The 24484-nt window shown below is 42.1% G+C and overlaps 1 protein-coding gene across 1 annotated transcript in view; it reads right to left on the bottom strand.

Annotated features, from left to right (window-relative positions):
- The window catches only part of cemip (cell migration inducing hyaluronidase 1), a 166355-nt gene that overhangs the window by 100852 nt on the left and 41019 nt on the right, over window positions 1–24484 (bottom strand). Inside the window, exons 4-9 of the mRNA XM_077591982.1 lie at window positions 22811–22948; window positions 19891–20029; window positions 15620–15856; window positions 14335–14514; window positions 11831–11901; window positions 11565–11660 (exon numbers count right to left, since the gene is read on the bottom strand). Coding sequence (XP_077448108.1) covers window positions 11565–11660; window positions 11831–11901; window positions 14335–14514; window positions 15620–15856; window positions 19891–20029; window positions 22811–22948 — 861 coding nt within the window. The remainder of the gene's footprint in view (window positions 1–11564; window positions 11661–11830; window positions 11902–14334; window positions 14515–15619; window positions 15857–19890; window positions 20030–22810; window positions 22949–24484) is intronic.

Raw genomic sequence — 24484 nt, 5'->3', positions numbered from 1 at the left:
CTGCAGCAGCGGTTAAAAACCTCATTACATCTGCCTTAGTGTGCTTACTTTTGTTCGACTTTATTGAATGTCAAGCGCGGACCTGACAATCACTCAAGCACTTCCAGGTGTGATTCATCAGCCAGTTAGGAGTATTTAAAGCCACCAAGAACATGACCACGCTGCTGAATCGTCTTAATCAGATTACTGTTAAGTACCCTCTTGCTTGCCTCTACTGATCTCCGACCTCTTGTTTTGCTCCCAGGATCTCGACCACGCTCAGCCCCACGACCACGGACCACAATCTCGCTCTCACGTATTGTAACCTTCGCTCTGGAGTGCCTTTGCCTGCTTTGGGGTCCCCCGTCCCCGATCGTAACACATAAGTTCAAGCAGACAATGGCGATCAAAGAAACATGGAGGGTTGTTGTGAGACAGCCAATGAAAGCCCAGAATAGTGTAGCGAACTTATCAAGCAAGAAGCAGTGCATCCGTGAAAATCTCAACATAAAATAACGGATATGGGAAATGTATTGACGTTTTTGTAACTCTGATCTTGTTTGGATCCTGAGGCATCTCCAAAGGTTTCGTGACCTGAATATTTTGGACTTAGAGGCATTCATGAGTAGAGGTATGACTGTAGTTGTGTTTCTGTATAGGCACAAAAACATGTTTACTCTTCCCTGGTTTTTCGCGGATAATGTAGATCAGACATGGCTGCGATATTCGAAAAACTGCAAAGTAGGATCACCCCTATTATTACTGCATACCAGTGGTTCTGAACCTGGGTTCGATCAAACCCGAGGGGTTCGGTGGAGCCTCTGCCGCACAGGTCCAGACACATCGACTCATCATGTCTATTCACAATAACATGCCCCGCTTGACCATCACTGGCTGCAGATGATCACGTGACATTGCTTGGCCAATCAGTGCTGTGAGGAAGTTATATACCTGTATCTTGAATTTGAAAAAAAATCATATTTTATTTTAATCACATTTTACACTAAAGTAGGGTTCGGTGAATGCACATATGAAACTGGTGGGGTTCAGTGAATGCGCATATGAAACTGGTGGGGTTTGATGAATGCGCATATGAAACTGGTGGGGTTCAGTCGCTCCAAAAAGGTTGAGAACCACTGCCATATACAAAAAACAAGTACACAAGTACAATTATCAAGAAGTGTACTTAAATTTCACAGGTACAGGCATATGAAAAGACTATAATGCATTCACATCTAAAGATCCATTGTATTGACGTCCAATCGTCATGCCAGCTTCCCGGCCGAATCTACGGCGTAAATTCCTCATAATGCTGGTTCATTTTTTTACTCCTAGGAATTGGGGTGTCTTAGTCCATACGAGAAGGTTCCGCACCTCGGAAGATGCAAGCTTCGGGGGCTGATCAACGGCAAGTGCACGCCGGTGGCCAAGCGAAAGCGCTTTGGGGAGAAGAACGGTTGCCTCAACGTGCAGCATGGCAATCTGGGCTGAGAGACCAGCTGCTATACATCTCAGACCTATTTACCTCACAAAAAATTATTTTTTATTTATTCCCTGTATATATGATATTTGGCGCGCCCATTCTCCCTCCATTGTGTATTCCTTCTTCAGCGCTGAGGGATGAAGCGTTGCCCCGACTTCCGCCATTTTTTGCTGCCATTTTTCCTCTGTCTTCCGTTTGCAAGTTTCAGGGTAGATTTTAATATTATGAACTATTTTTTAATATACCCCAGAAAAAATCAGTGATGTAGTGAAGCTGTGAAAGTTGAAGCTGGCGAAGTGAAGAAGGATCACAGTATTGTGGTATTAATAATGGGGGTGATCCTACTTTGCGTTTTTTCGTTTATCACGGCCATGTCTGGTCTACTTTAACCACGATATTCGAGGGATTACTGTACAGGAATTGGTCGTGTGTATTGTACTTTTCCACAGCAAATGTGCATGTATGCACATCAATAGTTTTACACACTAAATACTATTCAAAAATAAATTATACAGATTCACACGGATCCCAAATTCTTGAATTGGTGGAAAAAAAATAACTTTTGGATTCCAGCAGAGGGCACATGACTGTATGTACCAGTATTTGAGACTTGTTGATGTTATTGTCCTATGAGTTGGAGTACAAAACTGAAAGTTGGTGAGAGGAGGAATTAAATTTGGTAAAATAGGATTCCGGGGAAACTTTACGGTACAAGCTAAAACTGGAGGCAAAATCCCCATATCACGGCACAAATGAGTAAGAGAGAGAGCAAGGCCGTAGTATATGTGACTTGGCTTGAGGTGAAGAATTTATTTTTCATGTTTTTATTCTTTAAATAGAAAATAAACTGATGGAATAATCATTATTATAAATGTGTTTGCAATGAATATAAAGCCTTATAATATACATGCTTACTATATTAATCAATATAATGCTCATCCTAAATGTGTAACTATATTAAACAATATATATATATATGTGTTGATCGCTTTCAACGAAGACAAACGCTTACGCCAAGGTCGCTCTCCAGGACAGCTGGGATCAGCGAGAGATACAAGTACACAGAGACATAAAACAATACACTGAGTTCTTGCTCCGAGGACTGAGTACTGGATACACCTCAACCGTGTTTTTATAACCTTCATGATGTTATTCGGTTGAGCTTATACAATTGTTCAAAACAGCAGAGACAGTTGTTTTTGCGTATGCAATTGTTTAAATCAGATTACCTTTGAATGTTTTGGTTATGTGCCGCTAAATGGAACGAAGAGTATTCCGCTCGTCAGAATGCACTGGGGACTAAGACGGCGTCACATGGCATTTTCCTTGCAAGTTGTAGGCAGAGTTTGTTGAAAGATGTTTTTCCTTTTTTAATTAAATATTACTAATAATGATTTAAAAGGTTTGAATCATTATTCCAACATTTGGTCCTTCGAGTAGCCGGGGTCAACACATCGATAAGGAATCCAGACGCTGCAGTTTAATATCTGGAGTGACCGTGCACGGCGAGAATCCCTTTTCCAGGCTGGACTATTTCTCAGCAGCGCCTGTTTTCTAATCGGTTGACGACTATCCTCTTGGTAAGCATCTTTCGACATTTCTGCCGAGTCCGCGTGTGATGGCTGCATATTGTTGACGGGATCCAAAATGCGCGAAGGGCATCACACGCGAAGGCCTTATTTTGAGAAGTAAGGCTCGCATCCTGGGGATGGCGATTTTAAAACCCTGCGGATACTAGTCACTAGCAGGTAGACACGGTGGGGTCTATAAAAATGTGGTGGTCGACATTGGTTGTGTGTGCGTAGTTGTTAAAGAAAAAAAGGTACTACGGGGGCACACAAATCCACTCAAAAAATGGGTGGTGCAAACAGTAATACGGCTATTGACGACGATCCAAAGATGCGTCTGCCGTGTACAGATTGGATTGTTGAAAATCAAAGCGCTACAAGGGTTAAACACCTAAACTTATGGATAAATAAATATGGATTTGCTGGCCAGCTTAATATGCATAAGATATTGATACTGCAGGATAAAATACGTGCTAAGCATGGGGGAAATCTTAACAAAATGGAGCAGGAGGGATATGATGATACCTATTATTGGTTTATGATACATGGGTTAAATCAGTTGATAATGGTGGGACTGGAAACACAGAGGCTGTGTTATTCCACAGAAAAGAGGACGGCTAGCCCGGTGGGGAAGAAGTGTGTTGTTGTTGTTGTTAAAAAGGAGGGCCCCCTCCGACAAATATGACCAGGTCGGGAGGGCCCGTGGGGGACATAGGGAGAAAACGCTATCTCCCCAGCCTGGGGCGCCGCCAATGAGTGATGTGTTTATTGAACGGGGGAAGTTTAAAACAAAAGTTAATTATACCGTGATCAGCAGAGCTAAGCAGAGGGATGGTGAGCCTTTTGCAGAATATCAAATCAGGATGACGGCTTGTTTTAAGGCCAACAGCGGCCTCGCTGAAGACCACGCGGTGGGCAGCATTTATCAGGAGCAGCTAAAAAATGGGTTGCATGCTCATTCAAATGTGTTGCATGCTCATTCAAATTATACTTATATATATTACATATATCGCTTGATTGCCTGGACAAAAAGGTCTCTAAAAACAAGGCAGGCCTGCTCAAAATGATTTGAATGAGGATTTTGAACATGAGGATGTTGAGCTAATTTTAAACCAGAGATCACATTCTTTGGGAATGAATTCAATTGGATTTTTTTGTGTGATGCTGAAAGTTGTAAAATGGCAATTAAAATGGTTATTTCCAAGTCCTAGGCATACTTTGTTAATAGTACCTAAATGTACTGTCAATTTAATGGAATGAAATGGCTTATTGCGGATTATCTTGGTTTTATCCTGTCAACGGGAATGTTTTGGTTAACAGTCGAAAAGAAATACAAAACGACCAATTAAATGTTTAGCGGGGTTGCCAAACCTGCGTTTTTTGTCATACTCTAAACTGGTCAAATAATGCTTTGGCTGCAGGGGAGCGCGGCTGTCTTTGCTGCTGATTTGAATGCAAAAAAACATGTGGACCGCGTAGCGGCTGATTTGACGGTGTTAGGCATTCAGTATGCGCGCAGACCGCACGAGCGGTTAATTTTTTTGGACCCCTTCCGTGAAGACATTACAATAATTGGCCTTGGGGGTGCTGAAGCAAACTTGAGGGCAGAAATGGGTTTTGCTATGCTTGCAGCATATTGTAATTATGGGGTATTGCCAAAATATTGTGATATAGTTGGATATCGGGAGAGTAATTAATTTAGTCTTCTCTAAAAAGCGTTATAATTGTACACAGGAGGTGAAGCATTGTGCTCAGAAATAAAAAGAGAGCACTTAGGAATGTCAACATTGATAAGCTGCTTCTGCAGCGAGCGTGAAGGTCACAGTCAGCGGGTAAGGGCGCGCTTCCGTTTAAACATTTCAGAATAAGAACAAAACATGGTCTGCAAGGGATGCAGAGTTCCGCGACTATCTTCGCATTTATTTTTGGGATTTAATCAGAAATGTCTTTCGAGGTGATAGAAAATCTGTTTGGCAAAGATTGATTTGGTAAAAGCTTTGGAATTGGGAATAATACTATTATTATTATTTTCTTTTTACTTTAATATAGGAGATTGGCTGGTTAAAGAAAAATGAATGGATTTTTTACAATATTATGGCATATTGGTTACAATTTGTGGGTCCTTTATTAAGCATTGAAAATTGTAATTAGGAAATGCCTAGTAAAAGGTGGATTTCTCTAATTTAATTATTGTAGATTTTTCTTGTGGTAACAGGGAGCTATAAGAAATGGCTCTTATCTTAAGTAAACATAGTATGGGGTGATTTGCAATTTATGTCTTAGGTATTAAGGGTTATTTGGTTGTTAAAGGAATCAGACATGAAATTAACAATGCGGAAATGAGAAATTTCATGGCATTCGTCCAAATTGTTAGGTAAATTGAACCTGGCTGGGGTAGATAAGATAATTGGTTAAGGATAGGCATAGTTTCCCTAGAAGAAACATGGAGCGTCTTTAGGTGCACAAAAGACTTTCCTTGTTTGACCTGAAGGGGGCGTATGCTTTGGCATAAGTCATATTGATGACTATTGGGACGTTATTACTGTCTATTGCTTTAGGGCATACGCATTAAGAATTTAGCCAAAACTTACTGCATTGCAATTATGGGGTTAATACAACTGAATGTTACGGTGATAACGATGGGCAATAACAAGCTTAGATAAAGGGGAATATCTACAACAGGGGTCTCAAACTCGCGGCCCGCGGGCCAACTGCGGCCCGCGGGACGATAATTTGCGGCCCCCGTCTTAATATGAAAGATTAATGTTCGTGCGGCCCGTAAGATTGATATGAATGACACTTGTTGTGTTCGGAGCTGAATGAACCAATCACGGTGAGGTATACGGCTCTGGAGGGCGGGACATCGGCCGGGCTGTCCAGTGCCTCGCTCACTCACTCATTCATTCCTCCAATCAGCTGGGCGGAGGAGAAGCCGTGAAGCTGATCACTCCGCAACGGCGCGCACACTCCTCCGCTGCTCTCAGCATACAACTGAATGAGGCGTGATCCAGCCTGTGTCAGTGTAGCCATCTTCGCGAGCGAAACGGAGAAACGGAGAGCGAAAGTGCGCATGCGCCACAAACCCGCACGACTGAACGTGAAAGATCAACACGAGACTCATTCCAAGTGGAAAAACATATTACAGAGCCCCAGAGATGTCTCTTTCAAAGCCTGGCGTGAAGAGAAAGGTCGTTGATGAGCACAGACAGTTTCAAGAAAAGTGGAGCGTGCAATATTTCTTTGTTGAACACAGGGGAACTCCGACGTGTCTCATTTGCACTGAAAAAGTTGCGGTGCACAAGGAATACAATTTGAAACGTCATTATACTACGAGACATGCTGAGGAGTACGAAAAATACCAGGGAGATGAGAGAGCCAACCAGGTTGCCAGTGTTAAAACATGTCTTCTGAGGCAACAGGATTTCTTCAAGAAGGCTACCAAAGACAGTAATGCAGCAGTCGAAGCTAGCTACGCCGTTTGTGAGTTGATTGCTAAAGCAGGAAAGCCATTCACAGAAGGTGAATTTATCAAAAAGTGCATATTACAGGCTGCACATATTGTCTGTCCAGAAAAGAAAAGTCTGTTCAACCACATCAGCCTTTCTGCCAACACCGTGGCAGAGCGCATTTCTCACCTGTCAAGCAACATTTATGATCAACTGTGTGAGAAAGCACAATGTTTCAGTGTATATTCAGTGGCTCTTGATGAGACCACAGACATCACAGACACTGCCCAGCTCGCAATATATATCCGTGGTGTTGATGACAATTTTAAAGTAATGGAGGAGTTGCTCACAGTAATTCCAATGCATGGCCAGACCACCGCGAAGGAAATATTTCACCAACTGTGTGATGCCATTAAGAATGCCGGTTTGCCATGGAAGAACTTTGTTGGAATAACAACCGATGGAGCCCCATCAATGACAGGGAGGAAGAATGGACTGGTAGCACTTGTTCAAAAAAAACTGGAAGAGGAGGGTGTGGAGGAGGCCATAGCTCTGCACTGCATTATACATCAGCAGGCCCTTTGCAGCAGATGCCTGAAGTTTGACAATGTGATGTCTGTCGTTGTGAAATGCGTCAACCAAATCAGATCCAGGGGCTTAAAGCACAGAAGGTTCCGTGCTTTTTTAGAGGAAATGGAGTCAGAATATGGGGATGTGCTCTACTTCACTGAGGTACGTTGGCTCAGCAGGGGAAACGTGTTGAAGAGATTTTTTGAGTTGAGAGCAGAAGTAAAAGACTTCATGGAGATAGACGGGGTTGCTGTTCCTGTGCTAAGTGATCCCAAATGGCTCATGGACTTGGCTTTTCTTGTTGATATCACACATGAGCTTAATGTACTGAACAAGAAGCTACAAGGCCAGGGGCAACTTGTCAGTGCTGCCTATGACAACGTGAGAGCATTCTGCACGAAACTTGTGTTATGGAAAGCCCAACTCTCTCAGACAAACCTTTGCCATTTCCCAGCATGCAAGGCTCTCGTGGATGCAGGCACACCATTCAGTGGTGAGAAGTATGTTGAGGCCATTTCCAAGCTACAGGAGGAATTTGATCACAGATTTGCAGACTTCAAGACACACAAAGCCACATTTCAAATTTTTGCGGACCCCTTCTCCTTTGATGTGCAAGATGCCCCTCCTGAGCTTCAAATGGAGCTCATTGACCTGCAGTGCAACTCTGCACTCAAAGCCAAGTTCAGGGAGGTGAGTGGAGAAGCAGACAAGCTTGGGCAATTTTTGAGAGAGTTGACCCCCAGCTTCCCTGAACTTTCCCGAAGGTTCAAGCGGACCATGTGCCTTTTTGGGAGCACATACTTGTGTGAGAAGCTCTTCTCCACCTTGAACTTCAATAAGTCCAAGTACAGGTCCAGACTTACTGATGAGCATCTTCAAGCTCTACTGAGGGTCTCCACTGCTTCCTCCCTCAAGCCAAATGTGACTCAGCTATGTGAGAAGAAGCGCTGCCAGGTCTCTAGCAGCAAGGAGTAGGCAAGAGAAGCCGTGTTCAGAATATTTCATATTCAATGTTTTCATTCAAGTTCAGAAAGTTAAAGGTTAAAGAGCTGTTAATACAGACATTTGAAACGGAATAAAAATAATTCATTTTCTCTACTTAGGCAGCCAGTGTATATCTCTCATTATTATTATTTTATTTTTGTATTACTGATTGATAGATTTTTTATTCATCTTTAAGTTAATTTATCTAATTCATTATTTTTTGTAAAAAAATAAAGATATTTGATAACGTTGGAATGTTTTATCAGCGCTTTTCTTGTGGAAATCCTGATGCGGCCCAGTCTCACCCAGACTTGGCCTCTAGCGGCCCCCAGGTAAATTGAGTTTGAGACCCCTGATCTACAACAAAGTCTGGTAGGGCCTTCCATGGTGTGAAACAAGTGAAATAATGTCTATGTTTTAAAAATAACATCTCCAAATTATAAAATATCAACCTTGGAGAAATGCTTTAAGTAGATGGGTTGATTAGAATGGGCAAAATTCGATAACATTGAAAGGGGGTGTAACTTAATCCAGAACATGGAGATAAAGTTTTTACAAACGGTTAAAATACAAAAAGGAGGTGTGTGTGTGTTTCAATGTGTCACAACTTTTCCGTTATTGAATCTAATACATTAATTATCTAGTTTCTTCAGGCATCAATCTTGATGATTGGGGGAGCACTCTAAATTTCTTGATTATGAGTGCCAGCGTGGATGAGTGTCTGTCTTTTGTGTTTCAATTGGCTAGCCACCAAGATATATCAATATTCTAATATCAAGGTGGAATATTTCTGAAATCGCTGATAAGCCTTTCAAGGACGGCGGTGGCAGAGTAGGAAAGAAACAAAAAAGAAAAGAATTTCGCCAAATGAAATTTTTGATTTCTGCAATGGGAAATTTTGGGAACCTGGGGGACTAAACAAAAACAAAAGTCTTATCTAGGAGGGCTACCATTTTGAGTCATGGTAAATTTCATGCCTCAAAAAAGGGGGAGGTTATATATTCAATCTATATGCAGATATATGGCCAAAACACGGGCGATTCCCCCTTATGTCAAGCTACAAAAGCTACATATCCATTTCAAAGGATACACATGGATTTTATAGAATATGTGTGGTACATAACAGTCCTAAAACAGATTGGGGAAACCTTGTTGCAGAAACTGGTCTAGATTGGCAAGCTTGGATGACACACGTGTGCGAAAAAACCATCAGGCCTTCGATAAAATTAACCCATATGGTGGGGCATTACAAATCATAATTCAGACTGACAAATTAACTTGTGAATCTTTGTCTGACGTTTTTCCTAAGTCCATGGGTAAGAAGGTCGTCAGAGATGGAAACACCCGGATCCGCCATAATAAAATTAAAATCTGAGATGACCAGAGAATTCATTTCTGCAACGGGGAGTTCCCAAACGGGAGGCGGTAAGAAATAATTGGTTATTGTTGATGGAAAATGCAGCTATTATAAATCAAACCTGTATCAAACCTGTATAACATGTATGGGGGGCCGACCTCTCTTAAGAGTAGTACCCGCGCAAATTACCCCTGATTATGTAAAGGAGATAATGACAAAAGAAGATGTAAGCCCAAAATGTATGAAATGGAATAATGTCTACCCAGTTACAACGGCAGCAAAGGACAAGCCTAACTTTTCAACACATGTCGCGTTTAATCATTTTACCTGCTTAGTCCTCACAGGGCACGGTCCGGCACTGGGAGCGATAAATGTGACGTGGTGTGCCCACGTCCTAAAACAGACTACACCCCTGATTCCACCTTCTGACCTATGGTGGTGGTGGGGTCAAAACAAATTATACGACTCCTGCCAAAATGACAGCAGGACTTTGTGCCTTGGTCTCACTGCTATTACCAGTGTCTGTTTTTCCATCTACAGTAGAGATACAATTGGAAATCCGGTATGATGGCGGGCCCCTCGCGACGGCGTCGCATGGAGAGAGGGTGATCCGACATACATTGATGAGTATAAGTTGGCTAATCAGATCGCAGCAGGTTGGGAGTATATTTTTCTTTTAATTACTCCAAACAAAAATGTTGATTGGATAAATTACCTGCATTACAATGTCCAAAAACTTGGAAATTATACTGAACAGGGATTTGTGGCGATAAAGGAACAACTGGCAGCCACTAGTCTGACGGCGTTCCAGGATCGTGCAGCGGTTGAAATGCTTCTTGAAGGAGCAGGGGGCGTATGCAACGTTTGAAAATGTTGCACTCAACAACACGCCCCCCACTGGGTCCCACACCAGGGCCAACGATGGCCTGCAGACCCTAAACCGCAAGATGAAAAAGCATCCTGGAGTAGAATAATGTCCGCTGACAGATTTGTGGCCTCACTAATAATGATTTGGCCTAATTTGTGGTAGTCCTTTTTGCTACGATTTTGACATTATGTGGGTGTTGTATTATTCCCTGCTTAAGATCTTTGATGAGCCGACTTATAACCACTGCGATTGCCCCTACAAATTCCAGATTGCATGAATTATATCTCCTACTGATGAAACGTGCTGACACTAACAGTGAATTCCAGGAGCATGGTAATTACGAGGATGGATTGGACGAAAATGATCTTATTTTCTGCTTTTCAGACCTGCCGAACGAGTAGAGCCTAAGCGGGTAAAATTAAAACAGCCAACGGAGATATCCCTCTCTTCTTGGATTTGCCATAAAATAAATAACGAATGTTGGGTTCATTCTGGGATGTTACTATATGTTCATTTGGAATTAATGGAATAAAGCTGAAAGGAAGTTTTATTAAGGGAATCATGTGCAAATTTATAATATAGGGGGGAATGATGGAATAATCATTATTATAAATGTGTTTGCAATGAATATAAAGCCTTATAATATACATGCTTACTATATTAATCAATATAATGCTCATCCTAAATGTGTAACTATATTAAACAATATATATATATGTGTTGATCGCTTTCAACGAAGACAAACGCTTACGCCAAGGTCGCTCTCCAGGACAGCTGGGATCAGCGAGAGATACAAGTACACAGAGACATAAAACAATACACTGAGTTCTTGCTCCGAGGACTGAGTACTGGATACACCTCAACCGTGTTTTTATAACCTTCATGATGTTATTCGGTTGAGCTTATACAATTGTTCAAAACAGCAGAGACAGTTGTTTTTGCGTATGCAATTGTTTAAATCAGATTACCTTTGAATGTTTTGGTTATGTGCCGCTAAATGGAACGAAGAGTATTCCGCTCGTCAGAATGCACTGGGGACTAAGACGGCGTCACATGGCATTTTCCTTGCAAGTTGTAGGCAGAGTTTGTTGAAAGATGTTTTTCCTTTTTTAATTAAATATTACTAATAATGATTTAAAAGGTTTGAATCATTATTCCAACATAAACAATAGGTCAGGATCATTTTATAAATTAAATTTTCCACTGTAAATCACTCAAACATTCAGTGCCATTTGTGAACTTAATTATTGAGATGTCTTTGGAAGTTAACGGAAGGCTTGAATAGAATTCATTTTGTGTGAAGACATACCTTGCACCCACTGGCTGCTGGCTGTTACCGTGAAATGGTCTGAATAACCCAACTGAAAAATACGAGAGCTTCTGGCTTCCGAGGAGGCTTTAGGCCCTTGGGACAGATACACACGTGCAAAATATGTGAGTTTTGTATAGATAGTGTGGTGTTTGCAGGGTTTTCTGCCTAGGTAACATGTGGATCATATCTAACATAACCTTTTTCCCATGTAACTGGAAAGGAATAGAGAGGTTGGACAGCAAATATATATATACGGTTTTCACCTTGATAAAGAGCATGATCTTCTACAGCAGAAGATGGGTCTCCTTTCAAGGCTATAAAAGACCATGGATCTCTATGGATAAAAAGGAGGACAAAGATGATTTTTTTTTTTATCTCAAAAGAAAACAGAACGAACAAATATGCATCTAATAAGGGGAGGGATATACACATCCACACATATGCATGTGGACAAGCCTGCACACACATTCACATTTGCTGATCTTAATTAAAAGAGTGTGCTTTCTAAAGGGAGGAAAAAGATGAACCCTGTATCTTTATGTAGTCTATAAATAGTAAGTGTCAAAAGATTTAAGAGCTCAACTTTTATTACTTTTGAAAGTCTTTGCTCTTGGAAATAGGTTTTAAATCTTTATAAAACCTAGACATGAGTGATCTGGGAAAAAACAGGCTCGTCATTTATATTTTGTATCCAATTTCAATTCTTATAAAAAAAATTGCTTGTTTTTCTACGTCTTAAAATAGCCTTCAAGGAAAGCATGATAAACTTTAGAGTAGCATAGCTTTTGGACATATTTGACCAAAAATTTAAAAAGTAGCCCACAAAGTCAATAAAAGAAACATGGAAAACTATTTTGATTAAAGGGCGGCCCGGCGGCGCGAATGCTTAGCGTATCGGCCTCACATTGTGGGTCCTGGGTTCGAATCCAGGGCGGTCCACCAGTGTAGAGTTTGCATGTTCTCCCCGGGTCTGCGTGGGTACTCCGGTTTCCTCCCACTTTTCAAAGACATGCATAGTCGGTTGATTGGACACTCTAAATTGCGCCTAGGTATGAGTGTGAGCGTGAATGGTTGTTTGTCTCCTTGTGCCCTGTGATTGGCTGGCCATCATTTCAGGGTGTCCACTGCCTCTGGCCTGAAGTCAGCTGGGATAGGCTCTATTAGCACCATGGCACTTCCTATCAATATAGTTATAATTGTAACAAATTGTCAAATGTCCAAGCAGATGGATTTCCTTTAACACCAACATTTTATTCAAATTTTTACAATGATCAACTGTCTCTCTTTTTTTGCAGCTTAGCAACCAACTTGCTTCATGGCACTGTCGTGACACATATCTCATTTTCTGGAGCCTATCCCAGCTGTATTTCGGGCCAGAGGCAGGGGACACCCTGAACTGGTGGCCAGCCAATCGCAGGGCACAAGGAGACAAACAACCATTCACGTTCACACTCATACCTAGGGGCAAATTAGAGTGTCCAATCAGCCTACCATGGAATGTGGGAGGAAACCGGAGTACCCTGAAAAACCCACGCAGGCTTAGGGAGAACATGCAAACTCCACACAGGCGGACCGACCTGGATTTGAACCCAGGCCGACGCGCTAACCACTCATCCTCCGGGCCGTGACTCTCAAACAATTACTAACATATTTGTAACATATATTACAACGCTCGTGGATTGCATTCTGTTTGGGATAGAAATAATCGTACTAGTATTTTCTTAACACAACATTAATGTTATTCTGCTCATCCTCTGACAATGTGAATGACTTGAACACGTTTTCAGCTTCGGGTTCCATAGCGTGTATCAAGCAACTCACTTGAAATTTGGCATCTTTCTTTTTCGGTTTCGTCGCAAGACGTTAATGGTGAAATGGCTGTTTGCATTCTATTTATTCATTTGAATGAAGCATTGAATGGAAAGTCCTGACCTACCAGAACTTTGGGTTCATCATCTCAATAGTTAAATTCTGTATTTAATTAATCAATCTACGCTACAAATGGTGCTGTTATGTACTAAAATGTATACCCTCACCAGTCTATAACCCTTTTGACTTTACTCACACTGAGCATGTATCTTGTTTGTATTATAACTCAAATCATGTATGCATTAACACATATTTTAATAACTGATCTTTGTAGCTTCTTCTCAAACAGTGCTCCTTTGTTCTGCAAATCTAATCTTGTATCTTAGGACTCATAATTCTTTCTGGTTAGCTCTGTTTGTCTCGGGTTTTAGATAAGTAAGGAGGCATGGGACAATCCAGCTCTGGGAGCTTGAAACCATTAGAAGGATCCTCAAAGTATTTTCAAACACCTGACTGATAAGACAGTTTATTCCCAAGACTAGCTAGCTGTGGAAAACAACTACATATTTGGAAGTTCGTTCTAAACTGAAACATGCCCACTAATATTCAAATTAACACCCACTTTTGCCTGCTGGAAAGAAGATACACCTATTCTGGAGTCAGATGTCGAATCAAGTGTGCTTCTTGCAATAAAGCCTCTGCTGATGTGCCTGAACGCACCCTGAGACTCAATTTCTTTGTTCTCCCCATTTATCTTCGAATCCACGAGAACAGAAAATGAGCACATGGCGTTGTAGGTACGAGGTCAAGATACAATGCTAACATTGCCTCAGAAGGACCTGTCTCCATGTTCCATGACGCTTTATGTGTGCCTTTGAGTGCTGTTCGTCCTCACGGAGATCTAAGATGCTGTTTCGTCAGTTTTTTGAGCAACTAACTTGTTTTCTCATGCACTCACCTGAAACCCAAATTGCTGATGTGCTGACTGCCAAGCATGGAAATGCTCTTTTTGGCAGAATCCTGCAGGTTGTTGGAGCCTTCATCATTGATCACCATGGCTACAATGAGACCTGCCTCCACTTTATTTAAATATTTTGCAAGGCGATTACTCTCATCCTTGCTCCGATATGTGTCAAACCTGTAAGGATGACAATCATTAACTTATTAGAGCAATGGTTTCGTAACCCACCATTGGTGCCTTCTTCCTGGTCTTTGTGTGCCTGATGGCAGGCCTGTATACACTGTATGTGCTATTCTCGATTCCAGAAAATGGGGCACGGGGTGCAGTATCTGGTCGACTTGGGCCCAGTATTTAAGGGGTACACGGTCGATTGGTCGCCGGTCTTTTGGTCGCCGATCTTTTGGTCGCTGTTCTTTTGGTCGCCCGCAAGGTAAGTGAAAATTAACATTTAAATGGTTGCTCAAATTCCCTGAATACAAACTGTGAATTACTATTTAGTCATACTTAATGCCCTAGTAATTATTAGGCTAAAGAAAAGCTCCAAATTTCCCGGACTTTTATTGTTTTTTGTTGGAGAACTTGCTAAGACCCTGACTGACGTAGCTTCTTAAAGGGACAACACATGTACATACAAACTCTTATACACTCACACGTCGGCTCAGTGAAACTGCTAATGGCCATTGTTAGCTTTTATTGATGCGTAGACCGTGTTGTTTTACCTTGTTTTGTCGCCGGTCTATTGGTCGCCGGTCTTTTGGTCGCCCGTTGTTGCGGTCGGGGCGACCAAAAGACCGCAACCAAAAGACCGGCGACCAAAAGACCGGCGACCAAAAGACCGGCGACCAATCGACCGCACACGATTTAAGGACCCTTAGCTTAGCGTTTTCTGACTGGCAGTGCTTTTGCCTTAGTTTTTTCGCCGACTCAGTCATGCTGCCTTTTGTTGTACTTTGTCACACTCACATATTTGCATGCTCCCTTAGTTTAATAATTATTATTTTGCATTTGATTTCCTCAATCTAGGTTTGTGTTGAGTCCATCATCAACAGCTTGCCGTTCGTAACACAAACAAATGTATACAAGTTATGTTGGATATTAAAATCTGCGAATGAGTGAAATAGCGGATGCGGAAAGGCAAATAGACAGGCGTCCATTGTATATACAGCAAGTGCCTCAATATTATCGTGGCCTTGTTTTGACATCGTTGTGCTCTTACCTTTGGATGCAAATAATGTCCATTTTATTTGGAAAGCAAACGGGCAGCCTTAACTGACCCTCTTACCTGTTATCGCTCAGTACCTCTCTAGTCTTGGGATCAAAAACATGGACAATAATGCCACGGTTGCCCCAGCCTTTCTCTGAGAGGTAGTGATTTTGATTGCTTTCTCCAGGGTATACAGTTTTATTAAGGAAAGTCCATGATAACTTCTTTGCCCCATGGATCTCCAATCTTCCACCAGTTCCCACACCAATGAATTTGCGGCCAAAGTAGATGTGCTCCTCATCAGTATCATCTGACCTGGGAATAGTTGTGAACAAGAGTTATGTATTTAGAAAAATGACAAAAGCTGTGGAAAAGAGTATGTAAACAATTACTATATTGGAATGTTTAATGCATATAGAATGAAATGTACTTAGCCATTATTCAATTATTTAGCTCAATTTTAAGGCCTGATTGTAACTGATTATTCGCTACTGAATAAATCACACAGCCCGGTGACTTAAGTGGTTAGCGCGTCAGCCTCACAGCTCAGTTGTCCTGGGTTCAAGTCCAAGTCAGTCCACCTGTGTGGAGTTTGCATGTTCTCCGCGGACCCGTGTGGGTTTTCTCCAGGAACTCCCAAAAAAAAACAATCATGGTAGGCTCTAAATTGCTCCTAGGTATGAGTGTGAGGGTGAATGGTTGTCGGTTTCCTCGTGCCCTCCGATCGGCTGGCCACCGATTCAGGGTGTCCCCCGCCTCTGGCCCGAAGTCAGCTGGCATAGGCTCCAGCACCCCCCCCCTCCCGTGACCCTAATGCAGATGAAGTGGTTCAGAAAATGAAACGAAAAATGAAAATGATTTATTTTGATGAAACTGTGCATAGCCAATTGATACACCCCTACCGCACACTGAAAGAAAATGCAGCTGTCATGTGTGAAGAGTTAGTGACAGTGTAACTAAAGATGCTCAAGTAATATAGGAAATATAGTGAGATCACTCTCCTATAGTGTGAGTTCCCCCACTTAGAAATATTGGAGGGATCTGACATTTTATCGTAGGTGCACCCATGTCCGTGTGAGGAAGACAATCTAAAAAAAATCAGTAATCACAAGGTCATTCATTTATTCATCTTCCATACCACCCATCCTTGAAAGGGTTGCGGGTGTTGCTGGAGCCTAACCCACCTGTCCTTGGGCGAAGGCAGACTACACCCTACACTGGTCGCCAGTCAGTCATAGGGCACACAGAGACAAACGACCATCCACACTCTGAATCATACCCCCACCAGTGGGAATTGAGCCCGCGCCTGCCTGTATCGAAGTTAGGCGAGTGAACCTCGACACCACGAGGCGGCTCTAATCACAATGTATGATTTTATAACAATTTATTTGTGTGATACAGTTGCAAATTAGTATTTGAACACCTATCTATCAACTAGAATTCTGAACCTCAAATACCTTTTAATCTGGCTTTAAAGTCCACCTCCACTCCACATATTATCCAGCTTGGTGAAAAAAGGTCCACTGTTGGAGCAATCAATAGAAAATTGAATAGGCTAAACGTGGGTTTTCTCCGGAAACTCTGGTTTCCCCCCACATTCCAAAGACATGCATGGTAGGCTAAATTGCCCCTAGATATGAGTGAGTGTGAATGGTTGTCCGTCTCCTTGTGCCCTGTGATCGGTTTGCCACCCGTCTCTGGCTCGAAGTCAGCTGGGATTGGCTCCAGCACCCCCCGCGACCCTAATGAGGATAAAGCGGTTCAGAAAATGAAATTAAAACTGAAAAAAATAAACATGACGTCAATGTCATTCGGAGTGGAGATCCTCGCAAGATATCACCTAGTGGGGATAATCCAAAGAAAATTGAGGAATCAGCCCAGAAATGCACGAGAGGACATGGTCAATGCCAGTCAAGAGCTGGGACCATTGTTTCCAAGGTGACTGTGGGTAATACACTATAACATCATGGTTTGAAATCAAGCATAGCACGAAGGGTTCCCCTGATTAAACCAGCACGTGTGAGGGTCCGTCTTAAGTTTGCCAATGATCATGGCAATGCGCTGATAAAATAACATAAACAAATTTAAATGAACTTGGATTACGATGCAGACACACTCCAAAATAAGTTTAATCGAACCTAACACTAAAGTTAATTATAATTTTGTTTGACATTTTGATACCTTTGTTCTCCCGGGTTGGCTCTTTTTGCCCCGCCTCCACACTGACTTTCAGTCAATATCGAGGGTTATTTGATTTTGTATTTCCTTCAAAATATTCCCAAAATGATGCACACAAATGTCCTCACAATAGAATAACGCACGACCACTTGCCAACGAGAAGTAGTATATACGCCATTCGCATTGACTAACGGGGAAAAAAAACACTGAAAAAAATGCTACGCTCCGCCCAGTGCAAAGAGGGAGTTGCGACCAGAGACATTACACGAGCGAGTTGCGGGGAGAGAGACAGTGCCCATGATGTTCTTATGAGCAGCATCTCGCGTCCGCCGTCTGCTCATATATAAAAAATTGTCTCGTATTTCAAGATAAATATTTGCCCGAAATTTTACTCGTATCTCGAATTGCTCGTATGTCGGGCCACTTGTATGTCGAGGTACCGCTGTATATGGATCAATATTGATCCGCAACAGGTCTTGCAACTACGGTAAGCAGCCGGCGACTCCATTTCCCCCGTAGAAGTTGTGCGCGGTGCATGCTGGGATATATAGTTCTTTTGAATTAGTGTGCCCGCCGTCATTCCGGGTGGATTGACAAAACAACACCTGCCGCTAGATGTTGGCGTCAACAGAGCATTCAAAGCTAGACTGCGCACTATATATATTTTGGTACTCGGACGTTTCGTCGAAAGACGTTTGGTCCCCGGACGTTTGGTCCCCGGACGTTTGGTCGACCGGACGTTTGGTAGAACGGACGTTTGGTCGCCGGTTTCGCGAGTCCCGAGGTTTGAGTCACGAGACTTCCATTTGTTTAGCCCTAACCCTATTCACTCAATGTTAAATAATAGTCAGTAAATCCCTATTCACCCAATGTTATAATCTATCAATTGCATGCGAACCCGTTCTACCAAACGTCCGTTCTACCAAACGTCCGTTCTACCAAACGTCCCGTCGACCAAACGTCCGGTCGACCAAACATCCGGGGACCAAACGTCCAGGGACCAAACTTCCGGGGACCAAACGTCTATCGACGAAACGTCCGGTCACGATATATTTTATATGGATCAACAGGTTTCTCAACTACAGTAAGCAGCAGTCGACCCCATTTCCCACTGTAGAAGAAGTAGTGTGCGGTGCATGTTGTGATATATAAAACAGCGTTTCATTTCGGTTGAGCTCGATTTAGCACACTAATTCAGTGCTCGCTGTCATTCCGGGTGGAATGACAAAATAACTCCAGCCGCTAGATGTTGCCGTCAACAGAGCATTCAAAGCTACACTGCGAACTGTGTGGGAGCAGTGATGACAGAAGGTGAACACACGTTCGCCAAGATTGGGACACAGCGCCGGACGACATATGCCACTATCTGACAGTAGGTCGTAAATGCCTGACCTGATATATCAGTCTCAACTGTGGTCCTAGATGTCAGAAAGGCAGGAATTGCTGACTCGATTAATGACAACATTGATGAGATGGAAGCGTGTTGGATGCCGCATTCGTCCAGCTGTTCGGCATGAGTTATTATGCTATTGCTGTGTCACGAAAATACAAAGACTTTACCTTGGGGAAAATAATAAAACACTTGTTTATTCATGTTGGGAGTGAATGGAGTTGTCAGAAAGCTCATTTGTAATCTATTAATAAAATTTTGACTGTTTTGTTGACATTCCCTTTAGCGTAGCACCGTCTAATGGATGCATATTAACGTAACCCCAGGCTTTAGTGTAGCACCTTATAATGCGGTGCGCCTTTTAGATGGAAAAAGTTTTAAAATATGTCATTCATTGAAGGTGCGCCTTATAATTTGGTGCGCGTTATAATGTGGTGCGCCTTATAGTGCGGAAAATACGGTATTTATTTTCAGCTGTATTGCTTAAATTAATTGTCAGAAAATCATACATTGTGATTTCTGGCATTTTCTTTTTAGCTTATCTCTCTCACAGTGAAAATGTACCTACGATGGCAATTTCAGATTCGGCCATGGTTTCTAAGTGGGGGAACTTATATAGCAGGGTTCAAATACGTATTTAACTCATTGTAATTGTTCTGCTCGTAATACAAAAGTTTTACAAATCATTTTTGTTGGTTATATAAAAATCATATGAGAATTCATTTGTATAATGTAGACTCAAAATGTTGGATATGTATATTTTTAACACATATAAGTCTACCTTCCAAACAAAGAAATGGTAAGATTGCCCTTGTAAGGACAGTCTGGACTTCCAATGTGCAGTTCCCCTTTGTTCCCAATAAGAATGTGTTTTGTCCGTAGGTGTATTGGCCGATTGGTGTCAGCAATCACCAGTTTCCCTACACAGGTGAGAGACAAGTAAAAAGGCAGAGGGAAAGACAATGTTAAGCACACTTGAAAGGTGTTTTATTTCTGCTCCAGAGCCCCCAGACACCATACATGTACCTTTCCACCATTTATAACCAAGACAGTACAGGCTGTGCAATACCTATGCCTCTACATAGTGCGGCCTTGATTTTACTACATTAGCTTTCTTGATCTTTGAGAAGGCATGGCCTTTAGCACATTTTGCCAATTGGGTGCATGATTTTTAAACTTATGTGACTCTAATGAAGGTGCTTAAATTTAAATCAAGTCCTTAACTATACCAAAAACTTAAAATACATATTAAAATTAATTATAATCCCAGGGGCAACAAGGGTTTATTTATAAAACACTGAATCATTTCTTTAAAATGCAAGTTAATTGAGAGGTTCAATTGACGGCCAATAAAGATTCTCATTCTTGCATGGTCATATTTATCCACAGAGGATTCATTCAAAGCGATTATTAGGAGTTATTTAACTAATGATGCATCAAGAATCCAATCTATACCATCACACAGTGGCTGTAATTGTTATGTGAAAAGGGTCACAATTACAGCAAGACTGGGAGTCAACTAACCATTGTGTAATTGCATGATGTCTGTAAAATATCACAAATCAGACAATCTGACAAATCAGGCCCAGTCTCAACACCCCCACCACCACCCTGCAGCAATACACTGACGTTCCGGGAACAGGAAGTGAGAATGGTAATGCGGTCTGTGAACACCAGGAAGGCTGCGGGCCCTGACGGAGTACCTGGGAAGGTGCTCAAAGCCTGTGCTGACCAGCTGGCTGGAGTCTTCACAAATATTTTCAATTGTTCCCTGCAACTACCCATCATTCCATCTTGTCTGAAATCTGCCACCATCATCCCTGTCCCCAAAAAGCCAACCATTGGCAGCATGAATGATTATAGGCCTGTTGCCCTCACGCCTGTGATCATGAAGTGCTTTGAAAAGTTGGTAGCCCGCCATATCAGGAATACAATCTCTCCCTCAATTGACCCTCACCAGTTTGCTTATAGGGCAAACAGGTCCACTGATGATGCTATTGCCATTGCTCTTCATACAGCACTGAGCCATCTGGAACACCCTGGGAACTACGTGAGGATGCTCTTCATTGACTACAGCTCAGCCTTCAATACCATAAAACCGGACATTCTGACTGACAAACTCTCCCACCTTGGACTATCCTCTTCAATCTGCTGCTGGATAAAGGACTTCTTGACCAACCGCCCACAGACTGTTAGACTTGGTCCCCACCTCTCTTCCTCCATTACACTAAGCACTGGCTCCCCTCAAGGCTGTGTACTGAGTCCTCTTCTGTACTCCCTGTACACCTACGACTGTGCACCCACCCACCAGTCTAACGCCATCATCAAATTCGCTGACGACACCACTGTGGTCGGACTCATCTCAGGAGGGGATGAGTCGGCTTACAGAGATGAGGTCAACAATTTGTCTTCGTGGTGCTCGGTGAACAATCTCACACTGAACACCACGAAAACTAAAGAAATAATCTTGGACTTTCGCAAACACGGCACAGATCTGGCCCCACTCCTCATAAATGGAGTATGTGTAGACAGGGTCCAGTCCTTTAAATTCCTGGGGGTCCACGTCACGGACAAGCTCTCATGGTCTACAAACACCACGGCAGTGGTGAAGAAGGCTCAGACACGACTCCATTTCCTCAGGGTGCTCAGGAAGAACAACTTGGGCTCCAATCTTCTGAGAACCTTCTATAGAACCACTGTAGAGAGCATCCTGGCGTACGGCATCACAGTGTGGTACGCTGGAAGCACGGCGGCAGACAAAAAGGCCATGCAGAAAGTGATTAACACTGCCCAGAGGATTGTCGGCTGCTCTCTGCCCTCACTTGAAGACATTGCCAGCCCGCGTTACCTCAGCAGAGCCAAGCACATCATAGGGGACCCTTACCACCCTGGTCACAATCTGTTCCAGCTGCTGCCCTCTGGCAGACGCTATAGGTCCCACAAAGCTCGGACAAATAGGCTTAAGGACAGTTTTTTCCCCACATCCATCAGACATCTAAACTCGCGCTAACATACACACATTCCCTTCTGCGGCATATGAATAGATGTTTGGTTGGTGATCTGCCTCCTACTAGCTGACTTGAAGGAAGGTAAGTGGCAGACAGTGTGCGGTAATCGAGAGGTAAGCGACCTGTATCCACAACAGCGGAATGTCAAATTACAAGTCCGTAACTTACACTTATTTAGGTCTTTTGCCGATTAAACGTAGCTTATGGAGAAGCACCATCAATTTCGTCACACGCAGTTTCTGCGTGTGATGACAAGTAGGCTTTTTGTGTTGTGGTAATGACGACATGGCCTATGTCCGATTATTATTATTATTATTATTAATGATATACATTTAATTCTTTAAAGCCCAACGAGAGTGCTTAGGTATTCCTCTGCAAAGTTGAAGGTAAATTTACTACCATTGATATTTGATTTTTAATCGATTACATTACTGCAATTTGGCTATTTCCGCACGTGCAAAAAACAACAATGAAGAATCATCATGCATGTCATTGCCTAAGCAGAGTTCTAGAGCGCAGCGAACTCACAGTTGGATTTATTCCCACATTTACAGTGGTCATCCCTAATCTAATCCTGGTTGCTCATACAAAGTGTCAGTCATAATGTAAATGCTGTACAAATTTAGTGAACTGCAAAATTTGCTTTTACAATTATTTGTGTAATTTAGAGGAAAAAGGAAAAAAGTGTCTCACCTCCATTTAAAATCTCAATAGAGTGCACCGTAGCAGATGTGGTGAGGAGAACTTTTCTCCCATAACTGATGACAACTCGATGATGTTTGCTGTGTCCTGGCATCCATGGCCTCAACCCTGGCTCTTTGTCAGGACACACTGTAGGATTATATGAGAGGGAACAATAGTAACATTTTCATTCGGAAGAATATGTCAGGCATTTATTCTTGACGGAGATGGGGGGATTATGAACTGATACAATTCATTCATTTATTCATCTTCCATATCGCCCATCCTCGAAAGGATTGCAGGGGTTGCCGGAGCCTAACACGGCTGTCTTCGGACGAAAGGCAGACTACACCCTAGACTGGTCGCCAGTCTGTCACAGGGCACACAGAGAGCCAAACGACCATCTGCACTCCCAGTCAGACCGCCACCAGAGGGAATTGAGCCCGCACCTGCCCGCACCAAAGTCAGGCGAGTGAACCTCTTCACCACGAGGCGGCTGCTGATCAAATCAAATCAAAAATCAAATCAAAAGGCTTTATTGTCATCATACACAGCTGCGTATAACGAAATTGGTGGTGTTACAAAGTGCGTTTTCCCAGTAATCAGTAATCAGGGGTACAAATGTGTTACTTTGAAGGGAAAATCTTAAGAAAAAGCATCACACGTGGTATTTCTGAGATACTGTATGAATCAAAAGCATTTTATTAGGGTCAAAATCTGCCTTTGTAAATTGTTCTATATTCAAAGTATACTTTCACCAGCCAATAACCCTATCAACAATATTCACAGTAATCCTATATTCTTTTCCTTTATCATTCAAGTCTTGTATTTGTTACACACCCCACGCTTATCTTGAAACTTTATCTAATAAATACTCCAGCACAAAAAAAGTACACGCGGCGTTGTAAGTACGAGGTCGAAAAAAACAATAAAATGCAAAATATAAAAATTATTCTATTTGAAAAAAGAAATAAGTCTCTCTTGATGAGAACCTGATGCTTTTTAATGACATAAATTACAATTTTCTAACCAGAAGTTTAAGATGTTGTGGCAGCCATATTGCTTCTAATGTCGAAATATCTCGATTTTTTTCGATGGTTTTTATTACTGCAATAGTTGTCACTTTCGAACAAGAAATAAAAAGAAAAAAATCTAAGCGGAATTTTGTTTTATTTCATAATCATAAATGTACAATAATTTCCTTTTTGTGTTCCAAAAAGGAGGGTGTTGTCTGCACGTAGACAAATTCAAAAAGGAACTAACAACCAGGAAATATGCCCATAGCGGTATACGTAGTGTTCACCTAGTCTCTGGGTGCAATAATAGGATACGGATTATGCAGATATCAAGGTTTATATTTTAACGATCGACCGCAAGACCTTCGGTCAACCTTAACTATTGGGATGTGCTGATGTGGTAAACGCTACAATCAGAGCACGTTTAACTCGGTAACATGACGGCGCCCTGAGCGAGCAAGAGCAGGCACAAGTAAGTGTACTCGCGTCTGGCCACCAGTCAGAGCACGTTTAACTACGGTAAATTGGTGACGCCCTGAGCGAGTAGTGACTGGCACAAGTGAGTTTTTTCACGTTTCATGCAAGACAAGATATGTTTTATTTTTTCCTTGAATTATATTCATAGACGTCAAAATACATTTTGTTTAGCGTTTTATCTTTTTATCTTTTC

This window comes from Stigmatopora argus, chromosome 2, assembly GCF_051989625.1.
Source record: "Stigmatopora argus isolate UIUO_Sarg chromosome 2, RoL_Sarg_1.0, whole genome shotgun sequence".
NCBI classification, from domain to species: Eukaryota; Metazoa; Chordata; class Actinopteri; order Syngnathiformes; family Syngnathidae; genus Stigmatopora; species Stigmatopora argus.
The sequence above is the reverse complement of the archived record's forward strand: the minus strand, read 5'-3'. Positions and strand labels throughout refer to the sequence as shown.